The sequence below is a fragment of the Perognathus longimembris genome, chromosome 4 (genome assembly GCF_023159225.1).
Source record: "Perognathus longimembris pacificus isolate PPM17 chromosome 4, ASM2315922v1, whole genome shotgun sequence".
Classification (NCBI taxonomy): Eukaryota; Metazoa; Chordata; class Mammalia; order Rodentia; family Heteromyidae; genus Perognathus; species Perognathus longimembris.
In genome coordinates this window covers 3,546,367-3,562,243 of record NC_063164.1, presented here as the reverse complement: position 1 = coordinate 3,562,243, position 15,877 = coordinate 3,546,367, and the positions used below count along the sequence as shown (strand labels likewise).

The 15,877-nt window shown below is 59.4% G+C and overlaps 1 protein-coding gene across 1 annotated transcript in view; it reads left to right on the top strand.

The window, feature by feature from the left end:
• Agap1 (ArfGAP with GTPase domain, ankyrin repeat and PH domain 1) overlaps positions 1–15,877 on the top strand; it is a 411,357-nt gene that overhangs the window by 126,865 nt on the left and 268,615 nt on the right. The window contains 1 exon segment of the mRNA XM_048344473.1: positions 15,178–15,236. Coding sequence (XP_048200430.1) covers positions 15,178–15,236 — 59 coding nt within the window.

Below are 15,877 nucleotides of genomic sequence, written 5' to 3'. Positions count from 1 at the left end.
GGCTCTCATAGCTGAGTCTGTGAGAACTCTGGAGTTCACACCCCACCCCCTCAGCCTGAAATTGGCTCTCAGCTAGGTAAAGATAATCGTTGCCTAGAGCACCCCGGTGCTAGCAGCCTCCACGTGAGCCGCGCCCCGGCCCGGCATGGTAATTCCCCAGCCCAGCCTGGGAGCTGGCTTTGCGGTCTCCTTTGGAGAGAACCAGCGGCTGCGCTGGCACCGGACAACCCTGCGTGTCCCAGCCGCCGTCAGTGCACAGCTGTCTTAGGAGTGCCAGGGCGTGGGGATTTCTCAGGACGAGGCTGGTACAGATGGAAAGCCGCTGGCACAGGGACGTACCGCCTTTCCGTCTAGGACGAGGGTGCAGCTTGCTGTTGGATTTTGCTTGTGTTTTGGAGCTGTGTCTGTGAGTCTGGTGACTCTGGTATCTCAGCTCTGTAGCTGATGAGCTCAGAGATTAGCTGTTGGGACTAACAGAGTTATCTAGGACATTCCCCAGGGATTCCAGGGATGTTCGGGGTCATGTGTTTGCCTAGGTCCTTGGGCCAGTCTGGTTGGGAATGGCCATGGTGTACAGCCCCTTGGGATTGTCTTGGAGCAGTTGTTCTTGGAGGCGGTGTAGCCTGGCGTGGATTTGGGAGTTGCTTACACCCTGTGGGTTCTGTGGTGTTGAGGGATACCCTGTGCCCATCACGAAGGAGATGGGGACCAGTACAGGGTCTGTCTTTGTTGCCCTAGCAGGAAACGTTCCTCAGAAACAGCAGGCATTCCTCTTGCTCAGGCTGGACCCTCCTGCCAGCCCTGCCGTGGGTTGTCATCTATCCATCCGTCCATCTGTCCATCTATCCGTCCATCCATTTCTCTCTCCCTGCAGTCTTTCATGTAGCTATGTCAGTATTTGACTTTTTTCCTATTTTCTTGAAGCTGGAATTCTCATCTGTCCTGTTACTCCTTCTCCTACATGGCTGTCCCTCATCATCACCTTGAGTGATGGCTTCCGTTTTTCTTCTGGTTTCCAGCGGCTCCCAGGGTCTTCAGTGCCCCCCTGTAGCTTGATGGGATGGGGGTGGGGCAGTAATGAAGGCAGTAGTGGGGAGAGGACCCTCACTTCACCCCCCTCCCAGCTTAGTAAGGTGTTTGACTCTGGGAAGCCAAGGGTCCAAGAGCATTTTGTGTGTATTCTTCCGGGGGAGGGAGGGGGGTGGTCAGTCCGCACCATTAACACCCATTGATCTTTTTCTTTGGGAACTTTAAAGGTGTATGGTCTGGTGAAGTAGGAGTCCCTGAGTGGCATCCGCAGACAGGCCCTGGCTGGGCTGAGCCGGGCGGAAGGAAGAGGTGGTGCCCGGGGTCAGGGGGCGGTCCTCTGTCCTCGGCGCGGCTCGGTGATGGGCGATGTCCAGGCTTCCACGTTGTAAACTCTGAGCTGCCCGGAATAAAGATGCTGCTGTGACTCGCGTGCTACCCTGGGCTCCCATACTGCACTTGGAGGCGGGCCCCGGCACTCGCCCCCGCTCAGTGATAACCACTGGCCGATGCAGGTGCTGGTCCTGAGCCCTCGGGCCCCGGGTCCTCCCACCCTCAGTCCCCATGAGTCCCGCGGAGGTGAGGCGGGTGGGTCTCCCCTGGCCTCGGCTTCCTGTGTGTCCTGTGAAGGTTGAACTCGTGCTCAAAAAGTCCAGGTGTTCTCCGTGGCAGTTTGAGCATTTGTGTCAGACAGAGTCCTATTCTTTTGACAGTTAATTTCCCACACTGCGGGAGACTTTTGTGGGTTTTCCCTTTTCTTTAGAAAGTAAGATAGGTATTGACCCCTTGAAAGGAGCTGGTGTCATAGTTTCGGCTTTTGTGTTCCTAAGTGGCCAGTGTTAATTAGTGCCATTTGCAGGTAGGAATTTCAGCTGTACTGACTTGGTCCTTTGAAACTGGGGCTTTTGTTTGTGGTGTGTGTGTGTGTGTGTGTGTGTGTGTGTGTGTGTGTGTGTGATGTGTTCAATGCTGCGTGAATCACAGAAAGCTCACACTAGTTCAAACTCTGTGTTTGGTGAGATTCTAGACGTTTCTTGGAGGCATATCCGTTTAAGTTGATGAAATGTGAAGATAGAGGCTGTAAGATGTGGGTGGCTTTCCTCGCCACCCACGTCGTCTGCGTGACCAGCCGGCTTCTGTCCTTGGTCTTCCTCATTGGTGGGGCACAGGCGCCGGTTAACTTTGAGACAGCAGCAGAGCTGAGGTCTTACAGAGCCCCTCTGTCACTCGAGGGAAAGCACGCGTCCCAAGCGATTTGGTTGGGCTCTCCCTGCTCCAAGATCGTGTCCCGAATCCTTCCTTGTAACTCCCGATGTGCTGGCGGGCAGTCGGGCCAGAGCTTCCCGTCCACCCGCCCTGGCCTGTGGTCCGGTGGAGGGGTTGGAGGCGTGTTCTGGTGCTCCGGGGGCCTCTGTGGCCCTGGAGGCGCGTCCGCTCAGTGACAGTTGTGTCCCCATTTCTGCCCCGGCACTGCTCTTCCATTCTGAGCTGGAGGTGAGGGTCCCCTCTGCTCGCCGCCCTTCACGCGGCCAGCCCCTCTGCTTCCAACACACATCTGGAACTTTCTGCCCCTCCTGGGGCCTTTAGTGTGCCCTGCAGGTGCAAGCTGCCCCTAGAGAAGATGGGGTTCCACCACATCAAAGCCCTGCCAGCAGCCGTCCACACGTGTTGGTTTGCTCCCGTGATTAGGAAGGTAGGGATTGGATTATCCCCCATTGGTTGAGACTTTTCACTGTAACCCCGTCTGTGTCATGAAGACGTTGACAAGGGCGTCACCAGTGATGGAGGAGAAACCTCCATCCATTTCATTCAGCACAGAGGAGATAATGGAGGCAAGGCAGGGACCAGGCAGGGCCAAGTACCCCACCATACCTGGTGCAGGGGGCAGGGCAGGGCCGGGCACCCCACCATACCCAGTGCAGGGGCAGGGCTGGGCACCCCACAATACCCAGTGCAGGGGACGGGCACCCCACATACCCAGTGCAGGGGCCGGGCAGGGCCTGGTACCCCACATACCCAGTGCAGGGCTGGGCACCCCACCATACCCAGTGCAGGGGCCGGGCAGGGCCGCCCTGGGGGAGGTGGGCTCAGCAATCCTATGCTGGGTCCAGCAGAGCTGGTGGCTGCGGAGCTTCCCACTGCTCTAGGTGCTTACTGCGTGGGGCTCCACTCTCCTGGGAGTGGTACAGGCCCCCGGTGTGGGCCCATGCTGTCTGCTAGGGTGGGTTCACGGCTCTTTAATTGCTCCTTCTTTGTGACCTATATTTTCCTTCAGTCTGGTTGTAGTATTGCTTTCATGAAGTCGAAATCAATGGTTTTATTTTCAGAGCTCTAAATCCGGCCAGATCCGCGCTCAGTCTGGCGGAGGGCTTGGCACTGCCTGCGGTTGCTATTTCAGATACGCCGGAAGGCTTCTTGGAATGCCACACGCCCGCTCTTCTCTCCAGCGAGACGGGGAGCGCGGGTCCCCGAGTGCTCAGGTGGGGGTGGGGGGTCTTCACAAGAATGTCTTTACCCCCACCCCAGTTCTGCTGAGGATCTCGGGGGCGGAGTGCCCAGGTGGCCCGGGAGCCCCGCTGTAGGCGCTGGACGCTGCTTCCCCACCGAGCTGTGGTCAGGGCCACGCGCCCCGCCACGGGGCCACCGTGTCACAGAGACCAGACGGCCATCTTTGCTCGTGGCTGCTTCCATTGCTCAGCCTTTGCTCAGTATGCCAAGGGAACGTGTCGTCGTAAAGCTCTGTGGCTGCCACTGTCACAAGTTCCCATAGCACTGAGCAAAGTAAAGGTCACTGAAGACCCAGTGGGAGAGCTGAGCACTCAGGCAAGCCCCACCCAGGGCCGTGCCGTGCCGTGACCCACTGGCTTCTGTTTGCTTCTCTCTCTTCCACCCAGCCACATCCTGTAACATGGTCACGTGTGCCCGTGACCACAGCCGGGTCACATGTGGAAGGTGCCGACGAAGACTTAATAGTTACCTGCTGCCCTGGGTTCCCCATATCTGCAGACAGCTGGGGCGGGGCGGGGGCCGGGGCGGGGGCCGGGGCGGGGGCCGGGGCTGAGGGTAAGGCAATTGCAAGGTGGACTGAGTTGCCAAAGCCACAAAGCTTTCCCAAGAGGCCGTGAACGGAGTTCCTCCTCCTAGTGTGCATACCTCCAGCCGAGGGCAGTATTGCCTGGCTAGCCACGACCCCCCGCAGCCAGGCTTCGAGGGCGGCAGCCTTGAGGGCGGGGACCGGGACCAGAGCATTGGAAGGGCCCATTACAGCAGCAGGAGTAGACTGGAGGTGGAGGTCGACTGTGAACGGATGACAGCTGCTTGTGCTCACGCACAGAAAGCGTTACCTACCACGAAGACGCTTGGGTTCCTCCAGTATCACGCAGGCCCTGAGAGTCGGCCCCTTGCACTGGGCGGTTTTCGGCTTTTCTAGTTGAACACGTAGCGGTTTGTTTTGCGAAGCCTGTCACGGGAGCTTTCTAATAAGTAGCAGGAAGCTACTGGAGTTCAGGCCCCTGAACTGAGTTCAGCAGTGCAGAGGAAAGACGCAGCACCAGGTCAGGGAGCCCTCGGGGCGACTCCTGCTTCCTGGGGCGCTCGCCTCTGCCTTGCTGCTGCAGCGTTGCCCCGAGACGTTGGCCGGATGCGTCCTTCCATGGCTGGGCCCCCCCCCCCAACTCTGTGCACAGATGTAGGTGCTCTTCCTCCCCCGGGGAGGCCTGGCAGAACATGTTACTGTTCAGTTTACGTGGCCTCTCGGTGGAGCCTGGACTCGTGAGTTGGTGTTGCGTGGGGCTTGGTGGGCACAGGGCATCCTGTGGTAAGAGGCCTACGAGCAACCCCCCCCCCCATTAGTTTGGGGGGGAGTTAAATGTCTTGGCTGGGTGTAGTGGGTCAAATTTGTAATCACAGCTAGTTGGGAGGATTGAGGTTTGAGACCAGCCCAAATAAAAAGGTTAGCAAAACCACATTTCAGGAGCAAGTCTGGGGGTGCCGATCCGTGCTTGTAAGCCCAGCCTTGTGCCTCACAAAAGTGGGAGGATTTGGGGTCTAGGCACGCCCCAGTCAAATAGCAGGAGACCCTGTCGGGGAAAAAAAAAATAACCTAAAAGCCAAAAAGGTGTGGGCTCAAGCCAGGCCCAGCAGGAAAGCACCTGCCTAGTAGGTGGGCGGTGTTGAGCTCAGGGCCCAGCATGCTCTCCCTCCTCCAACATCGTAGGCCTGTTATTATTCTATTAAACAGACCTTGCAATTTTAAAACCAGGAAAGAGTCTTTGACGTTCGCGGCGTGAGGAACAGAAGCAGAGAAATAACGGGGGCCTTTCCCGTGTGCTTCCTCCTTAATTACGTGTTCCGGCCTTGCAGATGCGGCTGACCTTCCGCCGGCTGGAAGGCGGCTGCCTTCCTCCCCCTGCGGATGGCGGGTCTCACACCTTCCCCGTTCCGCACACGTGAAGGGAGCCGCTCCGGTGGGGGAAGCACCTTGATCGCCTCTTCTCATTGTAGAAACGGTAGATGCTCACGGGGAAGTTAAACCGGGACAGAGATGGTGAGAAGAAGTGCAGTTGCGCCGGCTCCCCGTCCGTCCGTGTGCTCCGGCGGCCGCTGTGGCGAGCCCGGGCGGCGGCTCTCCCGGCCTCCTCTCCCGGCCTTCCCGCTGCCTGGCTAACAGCTCCCCACGCGGGCTCGTGTGCGGGCTGCCACGGTCTCTGGCCTAGTTTTCGTGCTCTGTACTCTTCATTCATGGTGGAACTTCATCTCGGAAAAGCCAACTTTTGCTAAGGGTTGAGTCTCCAGGGCAGAGTCTGCGCTCAGGCACGTGACCGCCAGGCAGGGCCCACAGGTCAGAGCTCCTGGCAGGGAGAGGGAGGCCTGTGGGTGCCCAGGTCCCACTGCAGCGGGGGGGGGGGGGGGCGGGGGGGCGGGGGGGGGCGTGTTACTCCTTCCCAGAGAGCACGGTGGAAAGACGGCAGGATTCCCCCTTGGCGGACCTCAGACTCGACCACTCGGGGGCAGACCATCCACAGCTCCGTGTGGAGAACGAGGGAGGGCCCACAAGGCGGGAGACGTGGGTGTGGCCGGGGCGGGTGGGCACTGGCGCCACGGGAGTCCACACGCGGTCGGACCCCATTGTTCCACCTTACGAGAAGCACCAGCGGCAGGGGACCCGTGAGTGAGGAGAGGGTGGACGACTGTGGGGGCGTCCAGCACGGTGTGTGTGTGTGTGGGGGGGGGGGAGGCAGGGTTCTAGTGTCCTGCAGTGTCTAGACTCCTGTCTGCATGCTGGAGTCTCGAAGGGGCGTGTGCAGCTGTCCCGGGAAAGAGGTGCCCAGGCGACTTGCGGGGTGGGGTGAGGGTCTGGGAGCTTCTCGCTCACGGGGTGTCATGGGGAGGCGTGCTCTGAGTCCCTCACGCAGGGCTTCCCCGTGCTTCTTGGCAGCTTGGGAAGAGGGGTGTGTCTCTGATGGGCAGTGAGGGCTACTGAGACCCAGTGGGCCCCATGCCCTTGGCACTGGTCCCCGGCCCGAGTGGCCCTGGGCTCCACTATGCCTCTGCTTTCTCACCCCCCCCCCCCAACTTGTTAGTCTATTTGGGCCAACATTCAGGGCCCGTAGGGGGCTGTTAGTTCTGATGGCCTTTCCTGTAGTAATCGGCCCTTACTATAAACATTAATTGTCCGGTCAGTTAAAAGTATGACTATTCATAATTCTTTAATGAAAGCCAACAGGCCCTCTCTCTGGCCGTGTCCAGAATCCCAGCTGCTTAGGAGGCAGGGGTTGGGAGAGTTTCAATTTAGGGCAGCCCTGGCAAAAAGCTAGTGAGATTTTCTTTGAATACATAGTCTGGGTATGATGGAGTATGTCTGTAGGCTCAGCTATAACAGGTGGTGCAGGGAAGGAAATCACAGTCTGATATGATGGAGTATGTCTGTAGGCTCAGCTATAACAATAGGTGGTGCAGGGAAGGAAATCACAGTCTGATATGATGGAGTACGTCTGTAGGCTCAGCTATAACATAGGTGGTGTAAGGAGGGAAATCACAGTCTGAGATTGGTGTAGGCAATAAACAAGACATCTTATTGACAAAGTAAAATGAGAAAAGGTCTGGGGACATGGCTCAAGTGGCAGAGCACCTACCTAGCAAGTGTCAGGCTCTCCTAATTCTCTACCCTCCCAATACACACACAATCATTTTTCTGCCTAGTAGAATGTAGCTTATGGGCACATACCTCCACTTGGAAGTCAGTGCCAGGAGCTTGTCTTTCAGTGAATTTAGCCTACAGCTTTTGTTTTCTCTTGGAAATTTCTGACACACCCTTTCATAAAGTGTCCTTAAAAATTTTCAAGGACAACACAGTGCCATTTTAGGCACTAACGCTTTCTTAAAATATCGCTAGCATTTGTTTAAAGTCTTAAGTCGCATGAAAATGTAGGACTGTGTGTGGTCTTAGTTTGCAAAGCTGCGTTTTGCTGCTTCTGAGAGGTGCCAGGACCTCTGGCCACTGGCCGTTGAGAGCTGGAGCCGCGGCAGGGCTGTGTGTGCTGTCAGGAACCTGTTCACCTGACAGCGTTGTCGGGGCTGTGTGTGCTGTCAGACACCTGTTCACCTGACAGCGTTGTCGGGGATCTGCTCATCAGCCCGTGGCCCTGTAACAGCGCTCCTCCCTTCTGCCTGACTTCCTTGTGTCGTTCTCCATGGCGGGAAGCTAGACGTCCCCCCCCCCCCCCCACGGAGAGAAGGTTGGGAGCCAGCTTCAGGTTCAGCTGTGGTGGGCTCCTCACCAGCTCCAGGAGGAGGCAGGTCTCTGAGGGGCCCACCATGGTCTTGCTGAAGGCAGGTAGTGGGGCGCCCTGGCCCCCGTGGTTACCAGACAGGCCTGTCAGCCCCCTGGCGCTCTGGAAGCTGAGGGGACAGGAGGAGGGAGCTCCCCGTCGTAGGCGGGATGCGACAGACGCCCGGTTTGGAAGCTTGCCCTCCCGCCCCGCCCCGCCGCGGTTTGCTTCCCTGCTGGGGCGTGACGCGGGAGGCCTCGCTGCCGTGGGCGCTGCAGGCTCAGGCCGTCTCGAGGTAAAGAGGATGATGCCTTTATCAGAGGTTTTGCTGTCAGGGTGACGGTGGCCGGGCTGTTCCTTTCAGTGGAGGAAATCGGGGCTGACATCCATTTAAAGTGGAATGCAGTCTTTTCCCCAAACTCTTCCACTGCAGTGCTCTCCCCCCGCCCTCCCCCCAGCGCTGGAGTGGTTCCCTTGCCTTCTAACTCCTGGGGTTTTCATTCTGAGGCGTGAAATGCCGTCCAGAACATGATCGCCCGTGCAGCTCGCCTCCCGGGCCCCGGCCGCTGTCGTAGCTCCTGCAGCAGGTTCATTTCCCCCCTGCTGCTTTCATCTTGCCGTGGGTGGCGTCTCGCCCCCCATCTTCTCTCCACGACGCTGGCCAGGGGGCCAGGCTTGTGGGGGCCGTGCCCTCCAGCCTCGCGTGGTGGTGGCGGGGTCTGTGCGGGCCCTGCCCTCCAGGTGAGCAGCAGGCAGGCTGTTCTCTTCAGCAGAGGCCGTCGGCGGTCCGCTCCCCTGGGCACCTGGCGCGGAGCGCCAGCCCCGTTGGGGATGTGCAGCAGGAGCCCCGGTCTGCCCAGGGAGGGTCCCCCGCCCAGGCCTGGGAGGGGGACATGGAGAATAGATGGAATGGGGGTGCAGGCTTCAGGTCCGTGAGGCGGGCTCTGCCTCACAAAGGTGTATGGTGTCGGTGGGTGGGGGGCACGGGAGGCTGCGCTCTCCCTTCCCTGGGTCCCCCCCCCCCCCACAGGAGGCCATGCTCACCCTTCCCCGGGCCCCCCACAGGAGGCTGCGCTCGCCCTTCCCCCAGGCCCCCCCAGGGCCCCCCACAGGAGGCCGTGCCCCCCAACAGGAGGCCGTGCTCACCCCTCTCCAGTGCCCTAAGGCCAGCTTAGCCTCCTTGTCCACATTTGAAGAAGGAAAGGGGGAGCTTTCTCCCTTCATCTCCATCCTCCCATGTCCCTGTGCTTCCTCCTCTTCTCCTCCTCAGGCTGTGACCTCTGACATGGCTCCCGCAGGCTGTGCTCAGAGGACAGGCCCAGCTCCCTGCCTCAGGAGGGCTCAGGACGTGTCAGGGAAGGGAACTCCCAGCCAGTCCCCCGGCGCCCACCGGCTGGCAGCTTTTGCCTTGGGGTCTCCTTGGGGGAGAGGAAGTGTTTGAGATTCTGAGTCATGGCTGAGGCCGGGGAGCGTGCTGGGACCGTCCGTCTGTACAGGTAGACACGCTGCCATCATGTTGGCGTGTGACAGGGGGTTTGCTGGGGGACATGGGGGTATCCACCCCCAGGAGGGCTCCGTGCAGATGCCTCCCCCCTGTTGAAGTCTGCGCCCGGCACCTGTATTACCTAGGTGACAACCGGCTCACCTGGAGGCGGTTGCCTCCCCCTCCTCTGAGGTCACACCCAAGCCACCTGGCCAGGCCTCCCACCTTCCCCCATGTAGTCCGGCTCCCCACGCGTCCTGCTCTCGCTCCCTTTCTCTCATCCTCTCCTGCTCTTTTTTCCTCTTCCCTTCTTCTTTCCCTCTGTCTCCCCACGCCTCCATCTTATGTGAGCTGGCAGTTTGCTTTTCCCCCCAATAAACTCCTTTCTGCCTGAACCATGTGGCGGGTTTCCTTTCCGGTGAACCTTACAGGGGGCAGAAGCCATCTTGCTTGTGAGTCTTTGGGGCCACCAAGAAGCAATCTGAAAGTTGTGTGGAAACGGAAGCCGGTTGGGCACCCCAGGGGTTTGTGCATTCTCCTGTGTGTTAGAGATCCTGGGGTTTTCCAACGGAAGTGAAGCCAGTGAGCCTCAGCTGAGCCTTCGGGAGTCTGTGCCAGGCCCCACACGCCTCTCCCCGCTGCTCGAAAACGGGGCTCGCCGTCCTGCTGGGCAGGTGAGGACCAGGTGTTCTTTCCATCCACTTCAGGTGTTGGGATAGACCTCATTGATCATACCCCCGCTGCTCCGTTCTTTGGCCCCGGCCGAGTAGGCTCCTTGCAGGCATTTCTGCGATTGTTTTAGGATGCGGTAGAGTTTCCGGAGTGTGCTGGTGAGCACACCGTGTGAGTCAGGTTTTCCGATGCCATGTGCTGGAGCACGCGGAACTGCCATTGTTGAAGTGCTTTTGACCTACAAATGGCCCTGCCGCCTGGCGTGGTACAATAGCAATGTGCCCGGGATAAAAACGAACGCCGGGAAGATCTCCTTGCTCGCTTCCCTCACGGAGAACTCCGTGGCTGTGATGTGGCTTATTTCAGGCCCACCTGTGTCTCCTGGTCACTGTGGGCCAGGCGTGCCTCCAGGCAGAGAGTGGCACCCAGGACGGGGTGTCGGGTGGGCTCTTTAATTAGCCCCCACGGCCGAAGGCCGGCCCTTCCCCAGGCACTGACCCCATCATCTACTGGAACCTCTTATCTTGAGGAAAAGAAACCGTGCCACAGACCGGCGCATTTCCCAAGGTCATTGTCAGGCTCTTGATTCCCGTTCCACATTCGCACACACGGATTCCCCTCCTCACATCTCCTGGCATTGATTGGGTGGTTGGCATGGGGGGAGAAGCGGGGCCCGCAGACCCAGCTCAGGTCCTTTAGCCTCACAAACTGCAGAAGCACCATCTACCTGTGTCCCCCGTTACACCGCCTAAGGAATTCTGGTCTGGTACGTCTACGAGTGCGCCATTCGCCTAGCACCGGCGGATTGCAGTCAAGGTGTGAGCTGAAGATCCTGACGTGTGCCAGTTTCCTGTATCCTGCCAGTCCCGCGTGTCCAGGGGAGTCTGGACACAGGCACACTGTGGGGAGCACGGCAGGACTGGAAAGGGGGACCGAGAACTGGGCTTTCCCCAGGTCCAGAATTCCTGACTGATGAAAGTGAGCGACAGTGGGCAGCTTGCTCCTGAGGTGGTCTGCTGTTGTTTCGAATGACCAGATTCATTTGGACGGAACGACTGCGCGGTTGGGGTTTTGTAGCGAAGACCTCTGCTTTGATTAACTGCAGGTCCGGGGCGGGGGCGGGGGCAGGGGCGGGGCAGGTGCAGCAGAGGAATCACTGCTCCTGGCGGGTTAGTTGAGTGGAGCTCTTAACCCCACAGCTCCCTCTGCTTACTCCCGCGTAAGCCTCGCTTGGGGCCCGAAGCCGGCGAGAGGGAAGGTGGAGCACAACTTTGGCACTGTGTGTGTCGCAACCGTTGGTGGGGGGGGCGAGGCCGGTGGCGCAGAGAACCGATGATTCCACCATAGGCGTTCGTGCACACCTTCTGGATCGCTCTGAGAACCACAGGGTTAGTGGCGTCCAGTCACACATGGGCCCTGCCGGTCAGTAAGCTCGGAGCTGCGGGGGACAAAGCAGGAGGACCCGATACGGTTTCTCACCTGTGTTGTAGAATCCTACGTGACAGGACTCCAATTCTTGCTTTTGAGGCGCAGGGTCAGGAATTAGGGAGTAAAGGGCCTTGCTAGGAGGGTGTGTGCCACCAGGGGGGAGGGCAGGGCTGGGAGGGCCATGCTGGGAGGGTGTGTGCCACCAGGGGGGAGGGCAGGGCCGTGCAGTGCAGCCCCGGCACAGACGTCTCCAGGGCCGTCTCGCACCGAAGCCGCCAGCGTTGGGAATCGGGCGAGGGGCTCCGGCTCCTCTCAGCAGCCAGGGGACGGTGCCGGCAGCCAGCGCGAGTCTACCTAGGCCTTGTGCTTTTGCTGTTTGGTCCAGTTGGGTTTTCAGAAAATGCGCCTGTCTGGTTTTCTGTGTAATGAAAGCTTGCGTTTCCTGGGGAAACGAGTGAGTGGGGGCTATGCATAGGATGAGTTTTGAAAACAGCCGGGCCAGGAGTCCAAGGAGATCCACCGGATTAGGATTTGAGGCAGCTCACGGTGGGTAGGGCCCTGCGCGAGCCCCCCCCCCCCCCCCCCCCCCGTTGGCAAGCGGAGAGGCAGCAAGTCTGCTGGGGAGTGGACATACACAGCTGGCGGGCTGGTTTGGTTCTCTTGCCCCTCTGCTCCGGAGGGCCCGGGCCTGCGCTCTCTGGTCTCCCAGTGTCGGCGAGGGCCGGGGTCTCCTCCTTTCTTTGGTGGTTGGGCACACAGCTGTGTTCTGGGGAGAGGCCCGGTTGGCAGCTCGGGGTGCTTTTCTGGACAGCTCCTCCCATCTCCCTACAACTGTGTTTCAAACCGAGGTGGGGGGCAGGTATCCTGATTGGGGCAGGGGAGGCCAGGCTGGAGCAGGCCGGGGGGGGGGCACTTACTGCAAGTGGGGGAACTAACTGGGGCACAGAGCTGCCGCTTCTGAAAATGGAGGGACACGGTGACCTCCGAGCCTGGCTGCCCAGGAAACCACGTGCGTGCAGACACACCTGTGCGGTACATGCACACGCTCAGATGTGCTGTCGGAAGCCTGTTGAGCCTTTCACTGTTGCTGCTGTGACATTGAGAATGAAGCAGGGCAGCGAGCCCGAGCCCTGCTCCCCTCCGCTCTTGGGGAGGTGACGTCGCAGTGACGTCGCAGGTAGGGGCTGGGCCTGGCGGTCCCGGTGACGCACCTGGACGCAGCGCCCGGCCGCCGGAGCGCCCACGCAGCAGGATTCTGCCGCGTTCCCTGCCGCGTTCGGTCAGCCCGCGTGAGGCCCTGCCGACGAGGCTCCCGGGACGGGACGAAAGGTTTCAAATAGATGCTTTTAATTGGAAGTGAGAGGTTACTTTGCCACTTAAATCAAGCATTTATGTTATTAGAACACAAACATTCCTTATCTGGTTATAAGTGAAAAACCACCCCACAGTGCTGCATTGTTCATACAGTCATACATCTTTGTTTAATGCCTGCTTAATTCATCATGAATATTTAATATTTTTGTGATAAACTTAATCTTCTGGTAGTACATGTTCAAGAATCAGCAGTATATTAGTGAAGGGAACTCATTTAAATTCACACTTCATTTTACTACGAAGGATCGTCTTACATCATGTTTAATTTTTCTCTTGCCGTAGGAGGTGGCAATGTAAAGATAGTCATCTTATTCCCCGGCCTACACCAGCAGTTGTTGTTCTTTAATGCTGGTACTGGGGCTTGAACTCAGGGCTTTGGTGCTGCCTCTTAGCCTTTTTTTGCTCAAGGCTGGTGCTCAGCCACGTCGCGACAGCTCCACTTGTGGCTTTTTGCTGGTTAATTGGAAATAAGATGCCCACAGACTTCCTCCAGGTGGTTTCAACCCATGATCCTCAGATCTCAGCCTCCTGAATGGCTCGGGTCATGGGTGCGAGCCACCGGCACCCAGCGGTTGTTCGGTTCTTTGTTCTGCTGGAGATGTTCTCGGCCTTGACGTGCACTGTGTGCCGTACACGTGGTCCTCTCCATACTCCGCCGTGGACGGACACCCCGCATGTCTCCACAGCGCCTTGCCTTCACCACCCCACGAAGCCCGGTGGTACTTGGGGTCCCGTTGCTATGGGTCGAAGCCTCGGCCTTTTCCACTGGCGGCCTAGAATCCATTGCATGCATATAGGTAAACGAACTTGCCTGGCATCGCAGCTTGCTGAAGGCTCAGCGACAGGGTGACTTTGGGCATAGTTGCGTACCTGGTCCGTGCATCTCACGGGGGCCTTGCCGTCTGCCTTCGTCTCACCTGCGGATTGCTGTCGTCCTGAATGTCCTGGCAGGCTGTACCCTCCGTTTCCTGAGTGAGCCCAGATATCCCAAAACAGGAGCGACGTGAGCCCCCGTTTCCCGAGTGCTGCCTAGGTGTCGGGTCTGTGCTCGCGTGGACCACCCGCTAACGGTTCACACGCAGGTGCTCCCCTAACGGTGGGGTGCGAATGGCGGGCCAGAGAGCGGTGTTCAGGTGCACAGCGTAACTTTATTCCCGGTGCTCGGCCCCTCGCGTCTGTGGACAGGTGCCGGAGCGAGTCTGTCCCCTGGGGTCTTCAGCTGACTGCCCGACCCCGCCCACCTTAATGTTTTCGGCGTCCAGCGTCTCTGTGGCAGACAGCTCCTCAGCTTTCCGAGGCGAGCCTGGCCGCCCGGGTCCCTGCTGCTCTCCTCCAGGCAAGCGAGGTCTCCTGGTGGCAGAGGGCCCAGCTCTCAGTGTCGGGGCCTCCTTCCCCTCCCTGTGGGCCCCCAGGACAGCCACAAGCTCCGAATGCCCGGCCTGCCCGCTGCCTCCGGACAGGTCGCCCGGCCCTCTCCACGGCGGCCACAGCGAGGCCCCCTGCTAACAGTGACCCATCCACAGGTGTCTGGCCGTCCGTGTCCCGCGGCCCGGCCCCCGGCCCTGAGCATTCGATGGGGACCGTTGGTCTCGTAGGCATCCTGTGCAGGACTCCTCTCGGGCAGCGGAGAGTGAGCACGTTGAGTGCTGGGGGGGGGGGGGGGGGATGCACAGAGAGCAGCCTCCATCGCAAAGAGGCTAGCAGCCGCCCCCTCCACAGCCCACCCCTCCACAGCCTGCGCCCCGGCTGTGCTTTCGCCGGGACTTGGCAGGTTGTGAGCAGAGCCACGGTGGGTGGGGCCGTCTGGGTGGGCTGAGCGGGGAGGCCGGCCTGAGCGGGCGCGGGGACAGCACAGCCCCCCTGCGGTGAGCCCCACTGGGCCCGCGGCCCCCTCGCCTTTCCGACGTGTTCTCAGCCAGCCTTGCTGGCGCTTCGGGGGGTGAGGTCCTCTCTCTGAAGATGAACCCGACCTCCAGCAGGGCCCTTGAGACCCCGAAGGGTTGCCTGCGCTGTGGCTGGTTAGATTTTCAACATCTAGTTATCTCGTGTACCTAAATGTGGGGGTTTCAGAAAAATGACGATCCCAGCAGAAAACAAAAACAAAACAAAAAAGGAAAAATTGACTGGTGCAAGTCCGTTTGGGGAAAGTCAGGTTCCTCCTGCGGTGTCTCCGAGCCCGTGGGAGGCGCTGTCAGAGTGGACCAGGGGGTGGGCGAGGATGGGGGCGGGGCGGGGACCGTGTTTCACTCGGCCGGCGTCTGGCTGAGGCCTGTAAACCCGGGCCGGCTGCCGCCTCTGACGTTAACACAGGGAGGCTGGTCTGCGGGCCCCCAACGGCGTGTTGAAGATTGCGTGTTTGCAGGGCGTTTGCACCTGTGCTTGCTTTGTAGCCCGGTAACCTTGCCCTCTGCCTTTCTCTTCCAGATGCCTTCGTGAACAGCCAGGAATGGACGCTGAGTCGGTCCGTGCCGGAGCTCAAAGTGGTGAGTGGCACCCGTGGCCTTGGCGGCCCCTTGGGGCCTACAGGATGGGAGGCGGTGCTTGAGTTTGCAGAGCCAGGTGTGGCGCTGCCTTCGGGTGTGTCAGGAGTCGAGTGTGCCCGAGAGAGCTAGACAGCCAGCCAACCTCGAGGCGAAGGGGTGTGGACGGGGTGGAGCTCACGATCCCTCCCTGTTCTGTCTCCTCCCCCCCCCCACCTCTACCATGGACTTACTTCTCCTTTGCACAGTGCCTAAGGGTTCCTGTAACGAGGCATCGAAGTTTGGATAGTTATATATATATCAGGTGGCACTGGGGCTTGAACTCAGAGCCCTCACCCTTGCTAGCTGGTACTCTGTCACAAGCTTTGCTTCCAGCTCTGCTCTTTGCTGGTTATTTTGGAGACAGTCTTGTGGACTTTTCTGCTTGGGCTAGCTTGGAATCGCAATCCTTTGGATTCAGCCTCCCAAGTAGCTGGAATTATAGACAGGAGTCACCGACCTCTGGCTTCCCAGCTCTTCATTGGTTGGGGGGGGGGGGGGGGAGGGTCTTCTTTACCACGCTGGCCTTGAACTGAGGTCCTTCCTGATCAGCCTCCTGAGTAGACAGGCATGAGCTACCACCTCCCGCCAGAACAGGAACTTCC